Below are 23178 nucleotides of genomic sequence, written 5' to 3'. Positions count from 1 at the left end.
CTTTAATAGAAGCTTCTTTTCAAACCCTCCGGACGGGATGCCTGTTCCCACGCTCACCTAATCACACACGGTGAGTCCTCCTAGTCCACGGATTTTACCCAAAGGGCAAGGACCCATTCACCTCCTGAAATACACACCTCATTCATCCTCCAGGATGCCACAGGTCACAGCTGGAAAGAATCCTTCTTAATATACGAGCTAAAAATGATGCCTATGAAGAGCAAATTTCAGAGATGACTGTAACATTAACAGGGCAAACGCTGACTGTTGGGACACCTCTTCCTTCCTCGTCCCTCGGGTCGTCTCACCCAGCTTCCTTAACTTCCTCTGCCGGGCTCACGTTACGGAACGCCCTCCACGTCCCTTCGCAGTGGGAGGAAGCCAAGGGGACAGCAGGTGGAGCCTGGCCTTGTGCCAACCCGGGCCCTTGCAAGAGATTGCCCCAAAGCCTGGGCGGACCTCTCCAGCGAACCACGGGGGCTTGAGGGTCCGCGGAAGAAGCTAAGCGCTATATGCCCCAAAACGGAAGGAAGGCTCCTCAGAGGGGAGGCGGGAGAGCAAATGGGCAGAAGAGGAGGGCCATGCAGTACAGCGGAGAGGACAGTCAGCGAAGAAATGACACCTCTAAGACACTTGAAGCTGCAAATCCCACAATTCCCAAAGCTTCAGAAAGTCTGTGGCACAGGCAAACACAAAATAAAACTTGTGTGAGTGGGGCCTTCTCAAAAAGAATGGAAGGAAAGGAGCTCAATGTCAGGTCTGGATTAACACCAGAGTAGATACAAAACGCGTGAAAAACAGCCGTAAGAAGCACCACGGAAAAATAGGCAAGTTGTTTGGAAATACAGAACCAACACTGATGGTAAGAACTTAAAAGCAAGCCTCCCTCGACTCCCAAAGTCCCAGAGAGGGCACGAAGAGTCGTACCGCTCTGGCACACGCTTGAAGGGGTGGACACCCCACAGGGGTCAGGACCACAAGCACCTTTATCAGTGATCTGTTATGCTTCTCCTTCTTGTGCAGAACAATTAAGATGGGAATATTTCCACATTTTAAAAAACCCAAATTAATTTTGGTTAACTTGTGCTGCTCAATTGGTTGTTTTCACCATCTGCATCTGAGAACAGGGTCTACCCTTAGACAGTGTTTTCCAAAATGCAGCGCTATGACTGTGAGTGATCTAATTCAGCAGGCTGTGATCAGCATTTAAAAAAAAATTACAGTATAGAAATGGACAGAATGAAAGCAAATAGAATAAAATAGAAGAGAAATCTGAAAATTCATTGTATATGGTATGGGTAAGAACTGTTGTAGGAAATGTTTCATTTTGTGTTTATATGTATGTGTAAACATAAGCCCTATGACAATATTAAACATTTCTTACTGTGGATCTCTGTCAAAAATGTCTGAAAGACATCAGTATATAAATCTGGTAAAAGCAAGGACTTTCAAAAACAGGTACACACAAGAAAAAGCCCATTTTATAAAATGGTTCCTTTTCCTGGACGCTGGAAAGATTCAGACGCACTTCAGGGGGCTCACAGAGAGAGGAAGGGGTGGTCTGTTGGCCGAGAGTCTCGGCTGCAGCTAGCCCAGCGCCCCCTTCGTTTTCCCAAACCACACATCTATGCAGGATTATCCAGCTCCTGGGTCAGTACTTACATCTGTGAGCTGATTCACAAATCTAAACCACAGACCCCCACTTTCCACCTAAAGTCACACGGAGCTAGACAGAAACGCAAGCATCATTTACCTGAAAGCCAACAGAAAACACAGCTTCAGTACAGTAGCTGGTGGAAAAGGGCATGGAAAGTCTGCATTTTTATATTTGGGCTGATAACTATCCAGACACAGGACTCCCCATTTCCACTAACAGGGCAAGTTTCTGAAAGCCTAATAACACCTCTTCAGAAAGGCAGTGGGGGGCTTGTGATGGTGACTTTCTTAAAGTAACTTTCTCGAGAAAATGTGGGTTCTTGACCACAGGACGGATGGACTTTCAGAGGAGGAAAGTAAAGTAAAACTGAGCAAATTCATTGAGAGATACTACAGAGGCTTGTCCTGTGTTCTCATGGAGTCCTCGGTGTAATAATCATTAACATAAAGAAGAACTAACTGCTCAGGGGGATCAAGTAACTGGCTTCCACTCATAAAGGGATTAAGCAGAGAGGCAGGATCCAAACAAAGCAAGGCGGCCTGGGAAGCCTCTCTACTAAACCTCGCCGCCTTTCCCATTTTAAATTAAGATGTCTGCTGATTATAAAGACCTCCCCACTACCTGTGGCTTTTACCAGTTCTTCCTGTTTTCACTGCTTCAAGATCAAATAAGAAACTTTTTTGTGGGGGGGGGAGTCTGAAAATGAGAAGAAAACAGGCCTGTAATCACACATTCAGGAACTTTGATTTTAGGACCAGAAGCATTAGACGCATCCATATCTGTTCCCATCTTGATGGACAAACTTAATTAACCTTTGCTACTCTGTTCCAACCTACTGCTTTAGACAAAACTAGTGACCCACAAACAATATGTTACCATCAGAATCTCAAGGGCTGTGACATCAAGAGATACAGCCCCATCAGCAGTATCGGGAAATAAGCCACTTGGATTAGCTGCTCTAAGAAATATGGATTATATTCATGTCACACATGAGCTGTCAGAAACATTACGATACTTTTAGCATAAATCAGCAGTGTGAAGGGTATCTTATGAGTACTGAACATGACGGACTGCTCGGAGGGCAAGGTGAGACTGTCTGGGGCCAGCTTCTACACATGAGCACATGCACCAACTCACACACTTCACCTGAGCTGGTATTAAAAATTCGAACGCAGGCTGCTGAGGCACGCCCAACTCACGCTGGCTTAGCGTCATGGAAAGGCCACACCAAGACTAGGAGGGACAGCCCACCTCCAAGTAACCACAATGACACAAGGATGACCAGAAATCTGTTTCCCTAAAGTGCACAGAAGGGGGGGCAGGAGAGGGGACATGATGGGGAGCCACAGACCCATGCTTAAGGACCATAAGCTCAGCGATTTAAATTTGGTTAATCCTATGAAGACACAGGAGTCTCCACTTTCTCTAATATACCAAGTCTCGGAAAACAGATAAGATACGTTACACCCTCCAAGATCTGATAAGACATATCATAAAATATAAGAAAACATCATATAACACCTGTTAAGGCTTCTTACAAGGAAAACCAAGAAAGTGTGCTGTTCTAGGAAGGCAGGGAGATAGAATGGGAACGGGCGTGCCCTCTGCAGTCAAGTAAACCCCAGCTCAAATGCAACCCCCCGCTCAGCAGCTGTGCGATCCTGGCAAGTTACCTCATCTCCCCAAGTGTCTGAGTGTCTGTTTTGAAAAAAACAAAAAAACAAAAAAAAAAACCAAACTCCATCCTCTGAACTTTTTCTACTTTTCAAATCTTAAAAAGTTGAAAACCCAACTCCAGATCCTATCTTGCCACTGTCATGTACAGAGTATGAGAGAGAGAGAGAGAGAGAAGAATGTGCCTTCACGTTTTTGGAGCTCATACCATTACTCAAGACGGGATTATTTTGTCTTCCTTCATTCTCCCGGGACTGGCTGATAAGAACGACTAACTGCCAAAAGGAATGTGCATGAGAAGGAATGAGATGAAAAGATGTGAAAACCAAAACGAGGACGTAACCCCTTTTTTCCCGGTTTCTCCATCTTCTTATGAACCCCCTCCCCGGAGGCTGTGCATGGCCAGGGTGATGCCCACAGGGCCCTGGGAGCAGTCTGTCCTGGGGGTGGTCAGTAAGGGGGTCTACTCTCTGCAGAGAATGGTTAAAAATTAATAAAACTCATGGAGTGCCTGGGTGGCTCAGTCAGTTAAGCATCCAACTCTTGATTTGGGCTCAGGTCATGATCTCCCTCTCTCCCTGCTCCCGCCCCCTGCACTCTCTCTCACTCTAAAATAACTAAGTAAAATTGGAAAAAAAAAAAAAAGGTAGTAAAACTCATTTAAGTTTCTCCTGTCATCCACTTCCCTGAAAGCTACCCCTGGGGGGATGCGCGAGGCTAGCACAGCAACGGGGGCAGAGCTGGGACTCAGTAAACGAATGGTAATGATGAATGCATGAGTGAATTTCTTATACACACTCTGTAATAATGATGGAGATTTTCTGATAGCTTTTTTTTTTAAGATTTTATTTTTAAGTAATCTGTATACCCAACGACATGCGGCTCAAACTTACAACCTCGAGATCAAGAGTAATGCATTCTACCAACTGAGCCAGCCAACCAGGTGCCCGGAGAATTTTTGTAACCCTGTTTCACCTGTCATATTCCTAACATAGTTTTCTAAAAATAGGGCCAACCAGCCTCTCCTACGCATTCCCTTGATTTTGGTCTTTATTCAAGTAATGAGGGACACCTAGCAAGCCATACAAAATGGGCTCCCAAGAAATTTGAGCCTCGCCCAGCCATGTACTTAAACACTCTGAAAAGCAACTAATTTTGTATCATATTCACATCTGCTTAGGAAAAAACGTAAGCTAAAAGGTCAAACATAAACAGGTAAGATTTTGGCCACCAGCCCAACCAAATCAAATCTGAAAGCTTTCAAGAACTGTGATCTAATTATCTGGTTTTCAAGCAGATTACAGAATCCCCAAATGACTGTATTATTTACTGACCTGATGCTACTGTGTCAGAAATCAGGTTGTGTAACAATCTCACAACAGACTGAAAATGTATTTATTTCTGCCCCTGACTGAACATGGAGCAGTCCCCAGGGTACACCAGCCCTTTGCCAGGTTTTCCAGCTCGGTTCAGATCACACTGAACATGTACCAGGGTCTTCCCAGGTTCCTAAAAACCTGAGCTTACACTCCACTGGGAATGCCTGGATGTTACCAGACCACTCCAGGCAGGCTGACAAACAGCCCCTCAGGATGTTCAGGGCCCAGTCCCTGGCCTGGATACTCTCCGTCAGCACCGCCTGCCCCCTGGGCCGGGTTTCCAGAGGCCACTTTGGCTTTCTTCTGTCATGCGCATGTTTTCCACCCAAATACTCGGCGCAAATGCCCACCCTGTGCCCTGTCGCTGCTAGGAGAGATCCCTCAGCCCTCCTCCCACCATCTGTCTGGGGTCAGCTTCCGAAATGCCCACTGCCCTCCCTCAGCTCTGTTGCAGGCCCAGAGCCCCCCAGCGGCCCTGGTTCCTACCCACAACTGCCCTTGCTGCAGGCTCAGAGCGTGCAGGCCACGAAGCCTTCAAAATCTGTGAGACAAAACAGCAAGTCCCTCAAGAAGGACGTAATAAACGCCCGATGCTGGCCGTCATGACCATGGCTTGTCACCATCCGAAACCAGACAAGGGGGCAGCTCAAAGGCAGGGAGTGGGGACTGTACTCGTCCAGGCCGCAGAGCTCCGTGGCCAACAGAAGCCCGCTCCCTGCAGGAGCACGAGTGTGTTGTGAAGGCCCCAGAGGACTGGAGGTATTATTTCTCCTTCAAAGAGAAGGACCTCAGGAGGAAGTATGCTTCAGAAAGGTATAAATGCAGCTAAGATTTGACAGGCCGCTGAAGGGAAAGTTCACAGTAGAGGCAAGGTGGCCCCGAATGGGGAGAAGCCACACACCTTCCCTGCACTAGCCTTAAACTCTCTGAGGTCTGTGGGGGACTCCGTGTTTCCTTAAATAGAAGATTCTCCGAGACCGGCCTTCTGACCCGGCCGAGTCCTGAGTCCTCACTGAACCAGACAGCAGGGCCTACTGGGGTTGCATGGGAAGGAGTCCCACAAAATGCTGGGCGTTCACAGGGCTGCCGTAAAAAGGAAGGGAAAGACCAAAGCACTCTGCCTGCGAAGCGTTAAGCTGAGCGTTAAGTGGACACAAATGCCGACAGCAGCAGAGGAAGACCTGGGGAACTCTGCTGTTGTCATGGTGACACGGTGACTGACACAGACGTTTCCAGACTCTCGACTGCAGGCTAGTAAGACAGAGAGGAGAAAGAGACGGGGAGGGGCAGGGATGGTGCTGCTGAGTGAGGGCATTTACACAAAAAGAAATCCTGCCACCTAAGAGGATCATTTTATTTTCACAAAATGTTGGAAGGGCATAGTCTCAGTAAAAACAAATTTAAAAAATTTTTTAAAGTAAGCTCTACACCCAGTGTGGGACTTGAACTCACGACCCCGAGATCAAGAGTTGCATGCTCTACTGGTTGAGCCAGCCAGGCGCCCCTAAAAGCAATTTTTTCAATTGAATAATTGAGCTCTACGAAAAACTCCCTTGTCCACATGAAATTTCTCATTTCTCTGTAAAAACCAGCACAGGTAACAACAACCCGCATGAAGGACAGTGAACCACTAGACACATTCCCAGTAAAATAAGAGGACACCAACATCCACTGCAGGTATCAAAACTGAATAACGCACCAAGATCATATATGAGAACTGGCGGTATTTGGGGGGAAATGGCAGTACCAACATTTTTCTGCGTCTAACTTAGATACGCCAAATAAGCAACCAGAAAATGATTAGAACTACAGAGTTCACGAAGTGGCCAGATACAAAATAAATATACCCCATCAACTCAAGAGAAACTGTAACACTTTCAATCAACATAAACGTGTGTCCCTCTAATTCCCCTTTAAGAAACCAAATAAAGGTTGTTAGCGCTAACAGTCCAAAACAAATACCACATCTATTTTAATGACTCTTTCCTAAGGAAAGAAACTGCTTGGAATGTTCTAAAAGGAATCTGTTCTCATAAACTCTTCTTGTGTCTGCTGGCAAATTCTGTCAGGTTTTCTTTCTTGAGAAAAAAAGGCAGCGTCCATCCGCCAACAGAAAGTGGCCAATACCCAGCTTGCTCTAAAAGGAGAAGCCTTGGCTAGTTTTACCCGCTGGGGCGGTGATAGTTTGGAGTGCGCAGCCCCGGCGATCACAAGACTGTTTGTGGAGAGAGCCCCTGACCAAGGGTAGAGGGCCCAGGGCTGGGGTCTGGCTCCCCTATAACCAGCTGTGTTCCACAGATCACTTCAACTTTCTCACCTCAAACTTACCCAGGAATCTGAGGTGGCCACAGGCACATCATCCTGGGGTCCCTGACGGTACAGCTTGGTGGTCTGAGGCAAACATAAAAGTGTACCTCAAGTCTGCTTCACCTTAAAACCTGACGTGGATTTTGCATTCTACTTCCTTTTCTCTGACATTGTTTTTCAAGTTTAGGAATATCTTAAAATGCTGTTAACGAGAACTGTCGTCCTGCGAACAAGAGCCAGGTTTAAGCCACCTGCACCACCGCTGGGCTCTCCTGTGGGACTTCCAGGAGACGGGGAGGAGCCCTGCTGCCCCCACCCAGCACATGCTCAAGTCACTTCCTCTCAATCTTTTTAGCTAACAGGTTGTTCTGATGCTGAGCAACGCTAATGAAAAGAAGAGGCAGTGTGAAAAGGGCCCCATCAGGCTGCTTGTTGTAAGACTGAGAACATCAAAGGGCAGGGTCTTCTGTAAGGCCCTGCCTGGCCCTGCTGCCTGCTGCCCCCCGCCCATCAAAGGTGCTAGAGGGCCATCCCAGGAATGCTCACAAGGGGGCACCTTCTCTGTGCTCAAGCCCCAGATACCAAAATCTCCTTTCCTTCCTGCCTGTAGCTCAGTTTCAAACCCAGGGCCACTTAGATGACCCCCAAGTTCCCATCTCTTTGTCCCCCCAAGACCTGCTTTTCACATTGTTGTCTGTTTGGTTCTCCGTGCATGCTTATTTAAAAAACGAGTGCATCCAGTGAGCTGCATCATCATACATGGGCAACCGGTACCCTAAGACACTTCAGACTGAGCCCAAAATAACCACCAGAAGGAATGAAATCACCTGTGTTGCCACTTTGACCACACCCAAACTGTGGTCCGAACGGGAGTCTCCCTGCAAGTCTACACATCTGGTGGCCCCAGCTTCTGAAAGCAATCCAGAGGCCGCCTGCCAGAGGGACAGAGAAAGGAGACCCCAGGTACAGCTCTGAGCCCTCCCGTATTTATTTCTGCTCACTTGATATGCGCCTCTCCCTTGTCAACCTGGTACAACATGTTTATTTAGGAGATAATGTTGCCGTGGAGGAGTGCACAAGGCAATAAACAGCTTTTGCAGGCAATTAAATGCAGAAGTGAAATTCAGCTGCTGGTCAGAGGAACCAGCCATTCATCGTGAGTCTGTTCCAGTGTCCCAAATGTTATTCCTGTTTCACAACAGGACAGAAATCTGTGATTGGGCCACAAATCTCCAGAGGCTGGAGGCAGACCCAAAGCAATTACAGCAGCTCTCAGCATTCAGGGCATTAACATGAAAGAGTCCTGAGATGCTGGGATGCTGACCCAGTACACTGCTCTATTTCTTTTAGTAGGTTTTGCACTTAGTAGGTGCTCAATAATTATTCATGGCTTGCTTGATTTTATAGGGACACTTATCGGAAGCCTCACCTTTCCAATAAAAAGTCAATGGTTTTTTTCCGCAAATAATTCAATGCCCTCCCTACTGATCTCTCAGAAGACTAACTTTAAAAAATTATGATGATCTGCACTTCTGTCGGTTTTTTTCCAGGAGTCAGAAAGGAGCTCTTTGTTGAGAAACATGCATCCTGCTCATTCAGCACACACTGATACACCGAGCAACAAGGGAGGAAGCTAACAAACAGAATGGTGACTCGCTCTGGCCAGAGAAGTGAGCAAGGAAGTCAGCTCCCAGCAGCAGAGCCAAGAAAGTAGATAGAGGAGAGGCGGCCGAAGATTCAGGCCCTTCAGACAGCGCCAGGGTCTGACCAAGAGAAGATGCAGTCAGGAGAAGCTAGCACAGGGCTGGCTCTCTGGGTGCAGCTGTGGGACACCTTCCACAAAGGAGATGCAAAACATGACCACAAGCAAGGGAGCTCCCCATGCTGCCCTCCCCGGGGAAGCTTCCACCAGGTGGGCACAGGCATGGCCGAAAGAACAGAGCCAGGACACCTTCCCAAAACAGGGCCAGAGCTCCATGGCTGTTCCCCACGCTCCTGCCCGAACAGCTTGGTTTAAGAAGGGAGTCGTCCAGTTCCTTATTAACAGCAGTAACACTTACCACTTGTAAGTAATATTTGTAGGTGTTCACTATTTAATTAATACTCCTCTGTAACATACACATCTTAAAGATATGTTGCCTCATTATAAACTTTGTCTATGCTTTCGGTTTCCTATTTACTGAGTGGAACACATTCTTTCTTCCCCAACCCAGATAGAAGTTATTCCACATACGTTCATACACTTCTCAAATGTCACAGTCTTTTAATAGTAGCTAAAATGTACTTTATGTATACTGCATCTCGTTACAAAGGGGATCTGAGATATCTAACTAAAATACATATGAAAAGACGGCTGAAAATTAGATTTTTTTGAAGATTTTATTTGACAGAGAGAGCACAAGCAGGGGGAGGGGCAGAGGCAGAGGGAGAAGCAGGCTTCCTGTGGAGCAGGGAGCCCGATTTGGGACTCGATCCCAGGACCCCGGGATCATGACCTGAGCCAAAAGCAGTCCCTTAACCAACTGAGCCACCCAGGCACCCTGAAAATAGATAGATTAAAAAAAAATAATAATGCTTAATGAAAATAAGCCACGGCAGTTAACAGCGGCACAGCCCTTGGTGCACACAGAGGCTTCCACGTGTGGTAACCACCTCACTTCAGGTGTCCACTGCTGCGTACCCAGGCAACAAGCCTGGGAAGTGGGCATACAGTCTCACCTTCACAGACCAAAACACAGAGATTCAAAGGCTATTTTGTATTTTGCTCAAGACCTCAAGAACAGTTGGATCACAAATTAGAAATGAATATGGATCTTCCAGCACCAGACCCCACGTTCCTCTAATCCAACAGGACCTAGATTTCAGTCCAACCTCTGCCATCAACTGACTGTGGGTGCTGAGCAAATCCCTTCAGCTCCAGACCTCAGTTTTCTCTACAGCAGGATGGGGTGACTAGGACCCACTGCAGCTCTGATCATCACTGGACTGATGGTCACCTGCCATTTTGCAAACTGCACCTGCCACCTATGCAGGCTCTTACATTTTTAATGCTAGGAGTTTATTTCCAAGAGAAGTACTTTTTGTGGGCATAACAACAAGGTTGTAAGTCAAGCTTGTGTTTGTATCTGGTTATAAGGTTAATCCACAGACTCATACAGCATCAGACTTAGAAGGGACAGAAAGACCATATGGTCAAGTCCCCTCATCTCAATTGTGAGGATCATTTTCTAGATTACAGACGCATGGCAGGTGTGCCTAAATATGCTTTTACTGATAATCACATTCACAGGAAAGTTGTAGGCAGATTCCAAAAGCAACTTTCAGACAGCAGGGAATTCAGTATATTTTAAACACTAAATGCCAAGACGGCGTATTTCAGGAAAGCTTCAGAGGCCCCATTCTCAGCCATCGGAAGTAACCACACATCGGCACTGTTCTAGAAGTTTCTGCCTAATTCCAACCTCCACAAGTGAAGAAAGACAATCCGAAGAAGGTTCCAAGGAGATCTCCAATGAAAAGCAAAATACTTAGGTAGAAATTCTACGCCCTAAAGAAGTAAAGAGGGCGGCCTTAGTGTTCATACTAATTGATAGTGGTTGCCGTGGTCCTGAGTTTACAGCAGACCCAAAGATAACCAGTGCTGAGAAACACTGTGGAGCCAGAACTCCAGCTCTCCTGTCTGGTGGCTGTGTGACCTTGGCTAATAAGTCAGCCCTCTGAGGCTCAATGCCCTCCCCGGTAAAGAGGAAACAACACAATCTGCTCCCTGAGGCTATGAGGACTCACTGCTCAACCAATGCTGGCTGTCATTACTGGTGCTGTTACTTACTAAGAGGAATGGGCATCAACTGCAGTAGCAGAGAAGGACCTATTTCTGCAAAAGAATTTGTTATATGAAAATAGATTACCAACGGTGACCAACTAAGAAAGAAAAAGTCTTAAGCCCAGCCTCCTGGGAAAACAAACTCATATGTTAAATGATATCTTGGCATCTCTCCTGGGGGGCTAACCAGGGACACCTCTCACCATAGGTGGTGGTGCTAGAGAAAGCAGAAACAGCATCAAAGCTGCCTGTCCCCACAGGATGAAGAAAGTTTGGGCAAGGTTCTTCCTCCCCACTTTGCCAGCCAAGGTGCAGGAACTTGCCCTCAGGGGACTCTCTCCTTGCACACAGCACCTGAGACGTGTCTCCAAGACAAGGCAAGGAGGATGGCTGAGCAAGCCCGTCTCCTCCTGGCTGTCCCTGGGAGGGAGGACTTGGCAAGAGTCCTCCAAGGAAATCCAAGATCTCTACCATGCCCTTCCCAGGTTTTCCAGGTTGAGTAAGAAGAAACGTTACTGTGTCAAGCATCATACGCCTGCTGAAAGAGTCTGACAAAGTAGATGTTTGACTTTGCTGTAAAGCTGATCATGAACTCGCTGGCTTTCTCTCAGCAAACACTTAAGATGTTTTTTCTCACCCCTTTTCTCATAAGCCAACAGGTTCACCTTCCTACTTTATCCTTAAAGCCTGGAAGTAGCCAGAAAACCAGGACACTTCAATAGTAGTCCCTGCTTCCTGGGAATCTACAGGATGAGTTGGGTTTTTTTCAGAATTATAAGATACTTCTTTCTCCTTTCAGAGAAGAGTCTCTGATAGAAATCAACCTAAAACCTGCCCCCAATAATAAAATCCAACTGGCACTTTGACAGGCTTGTAGGGGTCCAGGGAGAAGATCCATAAATCACTGCATTTTCTTTACACTCATATTATTCTGAGTTCTCACACACATACGCTTTAAGGTCTCTTTTTAAAAGGATGACTCTTGGGCACCTGGGTGGCTCAGTCGGTTAAGTATCTCCTTTCGGCTCAGGTCATGATCCCAGGGTCCTGGGATGGACTCCCACATCAGGCTCCCTGCTCAGCGGGGGGAGCCTGCTTCTCCCTGTCCCTCCCCCTGCTCGTGCTTTCTCTCTCTCTCTCTCTCAAATAAATAAAATCTTCCAAAAAAAAAGTAAGATTCTCAAAATAAATTGTGTGGAAAACTTATGAAACTTTGTAGCCCAGTGGATTACACTGGACATACTGATGGGCTGAAGAAGTCTGATCCCGAAGGGTAGTGAAAAAATCCAAAAAGTGGGGTAGCGTGAATATTAAGGACTTCCTCACACCTAAAAAATGCAAAATGGAATAGAATTGCTCAGAGGACGATTTCAACTCACATTTTTCTAAAAGTGGGCATAAGAAGGTCAAAGATTTGCCCTAAACTCCCAAATGTCTGTCCCACTGTGTTGGAATCAATGCCCAGCTGACAAAGCCTGAGCATGGTAAGTGTACCCAAAATACAAACAGTTGTCCCAGAATCATAACACTAATGGTCGGAGGGGGCCTGGCAGTGATGAGTGTCAGCACTTGTGCGTCCGCACCCCTGCAGTGTGGGGACCCAGCCTGGGAATGCTTTCCCCGCCTCCATCTGCCGCTCACACACTCCAGGACCGAAATGGTTAAAGCTGAGGGAGCACGACAGCTCTAGAACCACACTCCTTCCCTGACAATGCAAAATGCTGTTTTACCCAGATGTTAATTTAAAAGTTACTGGTTGTACACTAAAGAGTACGAATGATGACCTTCATTTTCAGCTAAAAAAATCCCAATTTGGCCCAGAATGACAGTGACTTAATTCCTTTTCATGCCTTGCTTCCACGCAAACATACGGATGATAACACTCCTCCCTCCCTGGGTGTAAATTCATCACTAGCATTACTGCCAACCAGAAGGCTGCACCCAGCAGGTTCTAAGCTGCTCAAAGGAAGTGGGGATGAGTCTGGAGGAGGTGAGACCTCACACCGTGAGCCCCTTGTGATTCTGACTCCAGCCAACTGGGTCTTTATGCAAAATGATATTGAAAAAGGAGAAAAGTAAAATCTCAAAACGCAAGCAAATACATGCATACTCGTTTACAATCCCTGCGGCCAACCTCGGGGGTCATCACGTGACATCATGGGAGCGTGAACACCTTTTTGTGCCTTTGGCATAAAGTGCACACACGTGTGCTGGGCTGGTCCTGTGCGCGTACTGTGTGCTCTTGACAGATCCAGCCGCTCTGGGTAACACCTTACCTGCCACTGGTTTCCGGTCTGCCCAGGCACGTAAGGTGCAGGGAGGCTCCGGAGGCTGTTCTTCACGGGGGACCCCCCGAGGGGGCTTCCCGGGTCCCCAGAAGAGGAATCGGCAGCCAAGGCCATGGAGTACTGCGGGTAGTTGTACAGGTTGTTGTAGTATGGGAACAGAGACGGCTGGTAAAAGCTGCTGTAGTAGGTGGGGTCAGACACCAGGTCAGGTGTGTTCTCCACGTGCCCTCTGCTGGTGACAGCAGGAATATCCTGGATGACCATGCGTCCCTCTAGAAAGAAAGAAAGAAAGAAAGAAAGACCACATGGTATTAATGTGGAGGTCCACAAAGCTTTTGCTCGAAACGCTGGCGACCTATGGCCTTTCTCATCTGCAAAGGGGCAGAGCAAGGCTCTGTAACATGCTGCTTCCTCCTAGGACTGAAACAAAGGACAAGTCTAGAAGGCTGGCCGAACTCCTGACACAGCTGGTCGACCCCTGCTGGTTAGTTCTTTTTACTGAGCATACCTAAAACATTTTAGTAACATAAAGCTTGACCAGATCTAACTTCTACCCAGATAATCCTATCCTAATGTTAAGAAATTAGAGATCAAATCTAGTTAACTTGGCTGTCTGCATCATTTTTACAACAAAATTAACTGTACTTCACTTTAAATAAACAGAAAAATCCCAGTGCCCAAACTATGGTAGTCATGTAGTTATGTCAAAGAGCCAAAGTGAAAGGCTAAGAGTTGAAGCAAACATTGTTTCCTTTACTTCCTTCCACGGCTGATACCGAATCCTTCAGGAGTCTGGACAACGGTATATATCAGGGGTAGACAAACTTCTGTAAAAGGTCAGTAACTATTTCAGGCTTTGTGAGCCATTCAAATGAAGAATGTCCAGGTTGCTGAGTGGTTGTGTTGCAATAAAACTTTATTCACAAGCACAGGCAGTGGGCCGAAGCAGCCCAAAGGCTGTAGTTTCTCAACCCTGGCTCTAGATTTTAAACTGTGTCGATGCCAATAAACAAGCAGACTTTTAAGTCATCTCTCCAATGGACATCCATTAAACAATGTTCAACAAGTGGGTCCACGTGCCTGAAAGGGCTGCAAGGTGTCAGGATGCCCCTCCCTAGGGAGTCTACAGTCTAGGGCGAAACGTGATGGAATTACAAATAACAGCAAGGATTATCACACAGGAAGACCCATAAGCTTTTATGGGAAATCTAAAGGCTGGAAAGATGACTTGCAGCCTAGAAAGGATTACAGAGCTCTTGGGAGAAAAAAACTGCATCCCAGCTGCACTTTAATGGAGGAACAGAACAAGGTGGAGGTGAAAAATGAGAACAAGCGTCCTGAGACAAGGAATGGGAGCGGGAAAGTGGGAAGGTTTGGGAGTGCTGGACAGGGCGGTGGGGTCGAAGAACTGGGTGGTGGGAAAGGGAAGGAGAAATGGAGCTGCAGCAAGGGATAGGGAAGCCTCCACCAGCCCTCCGGACCCTGCAGGGTGTGGCAGGACCTGGGGAGGATTTCTGAGCCAGGAGCAGATGGTCAGATCTGTGTTCCGGAGTGCTTGACCTGATGGCAATCTTATGACAAGCAAAGGGAAGAGAGACCTGAAGTGTGCAAACAGAAGCGAGGGGCCTGTGCCATGGGCCGGGAGACAACTCAGCAGACCTGGAGGGCCTGGCTGGACAGACGATGGGAAAAGGGGAAGCTGGTGTTGTAGGGGAGAGGGAGGCGGGGTGCTCTGCGGAATGGAGGCGACCCCGGAGGCCTGCACAGGCTACCAATGAGGGTGGGCAGAGCAGAGGCTCTGAGAGCCAGGAGCCAAGGAGGTGCTGGCTGCCTCTCGGGAGAGGAGGAGAGAGTCACTGCTACAAAAGTATGTTCTGGGAGAAGCAAAGGGAGCCGGTGGTGGAAGCGGGAGAACAGAGGAGAGAACACACTGTCACACAGGCCAAAGTTGATGTGGATCCTGGAGGGGCCAGGATGCCCTGTCAACTGATGCCAAGAGATCAGGCAAATCAGTTCTGGGAAAGACCAACTGAGGACCAGGTCTTGAGGGCCCTGTGGTTTTTGCACAATGGAAGGAGCAGAAGCATGCAAGAGATGGAGGAGCAAGTAAGCAATGAGGAAACAGACCAGATGAGCACAGCCAAGAGCTTTCTCTTCACCAGAAAGTTGGTCCAGCAAGCAAGCAGGCAGCATGCCTCCAGGCTCACCTGTGCATCCCCATACCGAGCTCAGTACGGGACACGCAGTGGTCAGTATTTGCAGGATGGATCAATGTGTAATGGTTTTCCAAGTAGCCAGACATCAAAATAAATGTGAGGAAGACATAGAAGCTCCAAGGAATAATAAGATGTTATTTCATTTTAAAACCACAGGTAAGCGGAGAGAAGCCAATGGACAGAAATTCCCCAGTCAATGCATGGCCCAGAGCAGGTGCTCAGTATGTGGCTGTATGTGGAAGGAGAAAGAAAAAATATAAAAAAGGTGCAAGCTCTGGAAGGTATTTTTACAACCTCATTTTAAAGTCAGTGCTAAAGTTTCTTTTCTCTGAAAGAACACCAAATCCACCCACCTTAACCTCCTGCCAGTGTTCCGTCAAGCCACTATTTTATTATATTTCTTTTTCTTCTCTTCTCTTCCCAACTAATGAGATGAGAAATTCCAATTTTGTTATTCTATACCACATTCGGAGAAGGCACATGCCCATTCCCTCCTCCTGAACTCCCCTACTTTTTCTTATTTTCAACACCAATTTCATGGCATAACAGGTGGTTTTCAGTAGCTGATTCTTTTGTGTTTAATGTCATGTCTTCATTGTTTTCCAGATTACATTAGCAATATAAATTTTGCAAAAATGACAAATTATATGGATATATAAATCAGAGAAGGAATGAATGACATGCTTTTTAAAATTTTTTATTTAAATTTAATTTAGTTAGCATACAGTGTATTATTAGTTTCAGGGGTAGAACTTAGTGATTCATCAATTGCTTATAACACCCAGTGCACATTACATCATGTGCCCTCCTTAATGCCTATCACAGGTACCCCACCCTCCTACCTACCTCCCCTCCAGCAACCCTCAGCATGTTTCCTAGAGTTAAGAGTCTCCTATAGTTTGCCTCCCTGTTTTTATCTTATTTTATTTTTCCTTCCCTTCCCCACGTTCATCTGTTTTGTTTATTAAATTCCACGAGTGAAATCATATGGTAGGTCTTTCTCTGCTGACTTATTTTGCTTAGCATAATACCCTGTAGTTCCATCCATGTTGTGACAAATGGCAAGATTTCATTCTTTCTGATTGCTGAGTAATATTCCATTGTATATAGGTACCACATCTTTATCCATTCATCTGTTGATGGGACATCTGGGCTCTTTCCATAGTTTGCCTCTTGTGGACATTGTTGCCATAAACATTGGGATGTAGGTGTCCCTCTGAATCACTATGTTTGTATCCTTTAGGTAAATACCTAGTAGTGCAATTGTTGGATCGTAGAGTAGCTCTATTTTCAACTGTTTGAGGAACCTCCATACTGTTTTCCAGAGTGGCTGCCCCAGCTTGCATTCCCACCAACAGTGTAGGAGGGTTCCCCTTTCTCCTCATCCTTGCCAACACCTGTTGTTTCCTGACTTGTTAATTTTAGCATTCTGCCTGGTGTGAGGTGGTATCTCACTGAGATTTTGATTTGTATTTCCCTGATGCCAAGTGATGTTGAGTACTTTTTCATGCATCTGTTGGCCATTTGGATGTCTTCTTTGGAGAAATGTCTGTTCATGTCTTCTACCCATTTCTTGACTGGATTTTTTGCTTTTTTGGTGTTGAGTTTGATAAAGTTCTTTATAGATTTTGGATACTAGCCCTTTATCTGATATATCATGAATGACAGATCTTTTTTTTTTTTAAAGATTTATTTATTTATTTGACAGAGACACAGCGAGAGAGGGAACACAGGCAGGGGGCGTGGGAGAGGGAGAAGCAGGCTTCCTGCAGAGCAAGGAGCCTGATGCGGGGCTCGATCCCAGGACCCTGGGATCATGACCTGAGCCGAAGGCAGACGCTTAACGACTGAGCCACCCAGGCGCCCCATGAATGACATATTCTTAACCACTCAGTCAAAAGCACTGGTGGGACATCCATATACAATCCCACAGACATTTAGGAAGGCATTTTAGATGTTTTTCCATGTCCCTGCAGTGGGAAAAACTGGATACCCCTTACGACCTGCCCTTCAAAAGCAAGGTTCTCAGTTAAAAAAAACAAAAAACAAAAAACACAGCAAAATACATTACTTAAGAGTTAAACAGAACCCCAAGAACACAGGCATTCTAAGATTAGGATACAGGTTCATGAATTTCTGCATCACAACCTTAGAACCTTTTATCAGGTCTCAGCTTTATCCAGCAACAAAACGATGTCCGTAATAATTCTCGAGGTAACCAGAGGATGGCTTGAACAGACTCCACAGTGAACCTCAAATGAACTGCTGTGTCAGGTCAGAGCAGGGATTTGTTTTGCTACAGCAGACTGCAATTAGCTAATGATGCCATCATTTTCCCACTTACCCATATTTAATTTCTTCTTTCAAATTATATTGAGCGTTTTAAGAATAAATTAAGATACATGTTGGAAAAGTTTCATTTCATACGAGTATTTAAATAATAAAAATCATTTGAGCTCTTTAAGAATAGATGCCTAAATATTTTCCAATCCTGACATGTTTAAGCACTCTTAAATGACATTTTAGGGGCACCTGGGTGGCTCAACTGGTTAAGCATCCAACTCTTGACTGCAGCTCAGGTCATGATCTCAGGGTTGTGAGAGAGCTGGGCATGGAGATTGCTTAGGATTCTCTCTCTCCCTCTCTCTCTGCCCCTCACCCACCACTCTCTCTCCCCCTCTCTTAAAGAAAAAAAGAAAAAGTGACATTTTAAAAAGGTCTAGGGACATGTGGAACTATTAAACACTGTATCTTATAAATCACAAATTTCATTTCCAAGTTCACATCAAAACTCTTGGTCAATGTTAAAAACAGCTTTATGACTCTCAGCCTCTACTAGTACATGGAAATTTCCCAAGGTTGAAATAAACATCCGTCAAACGGCAGGTGTCTCATCCAGTGGATCAAACGGCAGGTGTCTCATCCAGTGGATCAAACGGCAGGTGTCTCATCCAGTGGATCAAACGGCAGGTGTCTCATCCAGTGGTGCTCAGAATGTGGTCCTTGCAGCACTAGCATCAGCACCACTTTCAGAAAAGCACACTCTTGGACCCCATCACAGACCCACTCAATCAGAAACTCTGAGGGTCGGGCCCAGCAGTCTTGAGCTTTAACAAAGCCCTCAGAAGGCTCCGATGCACTCAAAGATCGAGAATCACTGGTCTACTTTAAAGATTCAAAGCAACTGTTCCGTACATTATCCCTAAAAATGTGACGCCTGACTGCATTCATGTGACACTCCTCAATGGCTACCAAGAGCATGCCAATCAATACCACTTTAACCAAAATCTCTGCAGAGCTCCCATCGCAAGCAGTGTGTTTCCTGCTGCCAAATGGTTCCGTGGCCGACACCCAGGCTTTCTTCATGTATTGTAACCACAAAGGCTTAATTCAACTATTCGAGCACCTATTCCCTTTGAAAACTTTACTATTCTACAGAGGGCTTCTGGAAAATCAAGAGGAGCGGGTAATATAAAAATAATTTATTCTTAACCTTAAATTGTATTTTTGTATTTATACTTGATTCACTCATTGGTTATCCTAGAACAACTATGTCCAAAGCTTTGCTTTAGCTGTAAAAGGCATAAAGAAATATTCAGAACGTTTCATTTCTTCTTAAGAGTGTGCCATCGAGGGACGCCTGGGTGGCTCAGTCAGTTAAGTGCCTTCAGCTCAGGTCATGATCCCAGGGCCCTGGGATGGAGCCTGGGATTGGGCTCCCTGCTCGGCGAGGAGTCTACTTCTCCCTCTCCCTCTGCTCCTCCCTCCCCCTGCTCATGCTCTCTCTCTCACTCTTGCACTCTGTCTCTCAAATAAATAAATAAAATCTTAAAAAAAAAAGCATGCCATCTACTTGAGAAAACAGGCACAGAGAAATCTACGAAGCATTCAATTCACTGCCACAATGACAGTATGGGCAGATGGCACCATCAGCACAAGTGGGAGAGACCGGAGCGAGGATGGAGGGGATTTGGGCATGATGGCATGGGGACACGCTCAAAGGAGAACGACAGCAACAGGGTCACGAAGAGGGAAGCACGGCAGTGTTGCAGGGACAGTGAGCGGATGAGCCTGGAGGGAGTCCGGAGTTAACGCCAAGGGCCCACCGGTGATGAGAATTTCTGGGAAGTTGCGTTGGCTCAAACTGTGGAGGGCCTTGAATGTGGAGGCCAGCCAAGGACTTCCGGTTTCTTCTCAATCTACAGGGAGTCAGTGAAGGTTTTCAGGGTAAGGGAGTAAAATAAAAATGTCTTAGGAAAAGTGATCCAAGCACAAAACATAGATCTAGGAGAATAAGGAGGCAGCAGAATAGACTACACTCGAACAGTTTATTCTGTATACGCACATATGGTCTGTAAGTTAGTCTATACAAGGCTCTTTAAATACTCCAGGCCTGCAGAGGTAATGATGGGCCTGTACAGCGAGGCTGCAGTAATGCACGGAAATCCGGGGCACATCTGTGCTGTGGACATTCCCTCCAAACAACCAAGTTATGCTGCTGACACCCGGCACCGAGGGAAGCCCTCCAGCTCCCCGATCAGACCCTTGGTCCCCTGCTGAGTGATCATGCGACACTCCAGCCTGTGAAGAACACAGCTCTCACCCAGACTGAGGAAGAAAGAACAGAAGAAGAACATGCCACCTCTGCAACCTCTGCTCCAGCCTAATCCCCAAAAGGGTAACTAGAAACGTCCTCTTGAACGCTGGAACGTCGCCAAGGCTGGCCCGTTGGGCCAAGTGTCACTACTGATTGGCAATAAACCCACAGGCAGACTTATAACTCAGAAACCACAGAATATATAATGATATACAATTTGAAATGTATATGTATGTATGTATTCAAAAAGTGGTTCCCCATGTACAAACTCTTAATAGGCTATTCCTAACCCTTTTCTGAGTCATAGGGAAAAAAAAGTAAGTATTGACAGTTGGCTCTACCTCCTGCTCCCCATGCCTGACACGCACTGTGACGGGGACATTTTAACTGTACGGCCAGGGTGAGGAAACACAAAGACAGTGGAAACCTTTTTTTTTTTTTTTTAAGATTTTATTTACTTATTTGACAGAGAGAGACACAGCGAGAGAGGGAACACAAGCAGGGGGAGTGGGAGAGGGAGAAGCAGGCTCCCCGCCGAGCAGGGAGCCCAATGCGGGGCTCGATCCCAGGACCCTGGGAACGTGACCTGAGCGGAAAGCAGATGCTTAACCGACTGAGCCACCCAGGTGCCCCGAAAGTAGAAACATCTTAATGAGTTTGCTAAAAATTCTTAAGCTGGATCTCACTGTTTATTTTTCTAGAATAAACATGGGCCAAGATGACTTAAAAATGGTATTAGAAATAACAGAAAACACAACAGCTGTGCTTTCCCAAGAGAATGTGGCAGCTTTCTCGTAAAAATTATCAACCTCTAGGTCCTCAAGATGCCAATGGAAGAATGAAGTCAGACGTTTTCAGTGCTGGTATTTATTACTGGTACAGTATTAATTTGTGCTAGAAGGAAGAAAAGGTCAGCAAGGCTGGATTCAACAACTAAGAAAGCAAGAAAGCAAGGAGGAACTAGAGGAGCATGTATCTGGAAAAATGACCCACGGCATTCGTCTGACAGAGACGTGTGCAGAGATACGCCTACAGACTTGATCTCTTGTTATTCCAATGCTCTTATTGTGGCTCAGTACATTTACCTTCCACACATCCAGTTCTTTGATAAGGATTCCCAATCCCTCTGCTACTTTTTTTTTGCACTAACATATGCAGCGTGAAATATGATTCACTCCTTCATGAGAGATCAATACCCACACATGATAAATACCCGTATTGATCTTGCAGTGTTATATGCTGGTCTCCGGGCCCACAGCATATTAATGGTAGTTAACCAGTAATTCATTTTAAGGTATGTGAAGGCTTTTTTCCCTACTCTTCTCTACTGTCAAGATTCCCGGAGTTGTTGCACTTTGAGTCCTTTACGTTTAAACCTTTTCAATGACAAAACCAAACCCCAGTCTCCTATATGAAAGATCACACAGAAAACCAGAATTAACAGTTTACAAACAGTAAGACCCTGTATCATTCAGTGATCTCAGGTGAATGGTTAATTTACATAGAGCAGGTTTTACTTTTCTTTGTGATCCCATGCCTTGCATGGTCCCTGTCCAACTTAGCTTCTGGTTTTAAGAGTTACCCACCAGGCAAAATTGCTCACTTGCTAAGTCTGAGATCTCAAAATTACCTATCTAACATGTTGTGCTGAGTATTAGGAGGATACAGAAAGAGTGTCAGTCATTTTCTCTATTCCTTTTTATTTTTTAAGGAAAATTAAGGTCTGAAGACTATGTTCAATGATGACCTGTCAGTCAGGAGGATGACAGGGGTACCAGCCTGGGATAAGAAGGCTTGCTTAGCAACTTGCTTTTTTTTTTTTTTTTTTAAGCTTTCTTTCTGCAGGGTAACCCCTATGTCCAGATTAACAGCTCCTGGCATTTCCTAGACTTAGGAATAACAGAGAAACCCAGGGAGAAGCTTCAAGTCTCCGCCGCTCCAACGGGGAGAACCTGGAGAGAGAGACGGGGGAGAACAGATGTCCTGTGAGCTGACCACTGGAGCCCCTAAGCACGTACACAATTCCGAGACAAGCTTGCCACCCTGACAAGGGAATGTGTGGGTTTCCAGAGGGAGAGCAGAGCTGGTCCAGCCAGGAGGCCTGATCACGGAGGGGGCATGTGCCTACTGTTCCCTAACTGGTGTCTGTGGTAACGAACGAGGGACCATCACCTGCACTGGCACCTTCCCCTGGAGGAGACACAACCCTGTTCCACACAAGAACCTACTGTGTGCAAGGCAACCTGTCTGGGACCTCGGGGCACAAAGGCTGCAGTCTTTGTTGCTGCAGGACTCACAGGTACAGTCCGAGGCAAACACAGAAGGAGAGACTGGCCAAGGCTGTGGGAAAACACAAAACCCGTGCGAAGGGAGGGCGAGATGAAGTCCAACCTTCCAAGTACACGTTCTGCTGCCGCTGGTTCGCTCACGTCACTCCTGTACACAAAGCAGCGAATGTGTTTGAGCCAGTATCTCCTTTTTCCCGAGGGTTTTTTTTTTTTTTTTTTTTTTTTTTTGTAATCTGGTCCCAGAGGAATTTGCCAAGTTCAGTGTTCTTAGGGTGATGGCTTTTCAAAACAAAACGAATTTGAAGTTGGTCTTTCAAGCCAGGAGCAGTCTGGTTCAAAATGTGTAAAATATCAATGTGGGATGCAAAGGGGTCTGGAGAGAGAGACAGAGAGAGGGAAGAGACAGAGGGAGAGAGACTGAGGGAGGGGGAGAGAGAGGGAGATACTGATTGTTAAGCATGACCACATCAAAGAAACCAACAGGAACTACAGGGGAAATGGAGAAACATGAAGAGTGGAAAAGCCTTCCAAGGGAGCTGGCCACGATTTGAAGCAGGCCACCCTGGGGCCATTGAAAAGCCCTGGGAGTAACACATCCATTGTGTGCGGCAATCCCTGAACTTGGGCTTCACTGACCTCCATGCTGACCTCAAACTTTCTCCTAGCTGACCTCTTAACAGGCAAAAGACCCTGTGGGCAAAGCTTCCCTGGAATGGGAACTGAAGCTGCCCCTCAAGCAACTGGGACTGCCCTGAGCCAACAGACCCTGCAGCACAGACCGCAAGACAATGCTCGACTTCACCTTCACCACCCAATGCCCCGCATTTTCCTTTTTTAACCCTGGAAGCATTTTCAGCACTTTAGAGACAGTCTTTGAGACGCTCATCTGCTGTCTTCCAGGTGCTGGACTCACTAAAATAAATTCCTTTCTTGTTTCTCTGTTACTCAT

General features: G+C 46.3%; 1 protein-coding gene across 2 annotated transcripts in view; it reads right to left on the bottom strand.

The window, feature by feature from the left end:
* Nucleotides 1–23178, bottom strand: part of DMRT1 (doublesex and mab-3 related transcription factor 1) — a 104960-nt gene that overhangs the window by 48895 nt on the left and 32887 nt on the right. For both annotated transcript variants that reach the window (XM_073878276.1, XM_025891628.2), the window contains exon 3: nucleotides 13117–13400. In XM_073878276.1, the coding sequence (XP_073734377.1) occupies nucleotides 13117–13400 (284 nt within the window). The remainder of the gene's footprint in view (nucleotides 1–13116; nucleotides 13401–23178) is intronic.

The sequence above is a fragment of the Callorhinus ursinus genome, unplaced genomic scaffold (genome assembly GCF_003265705.2).
Source record: "Callorhinus ursinus isolate GAN/ISIS: 27379988/994484 unplaced genomic scaffold, GSC_fseal_2.0 scaffold28, whole genome shotgun sequence".
In the NCBI taxonomy this organism is placed as follows: Eukaryota; Metazoa; Chordata; class Mammalia; order Carnivora; family Otariidae; genus Callorhinus; species Callorhinus ursinus.
This window is presented reverse-complemented; position numbering and strand designations above follow the sequence as displayed.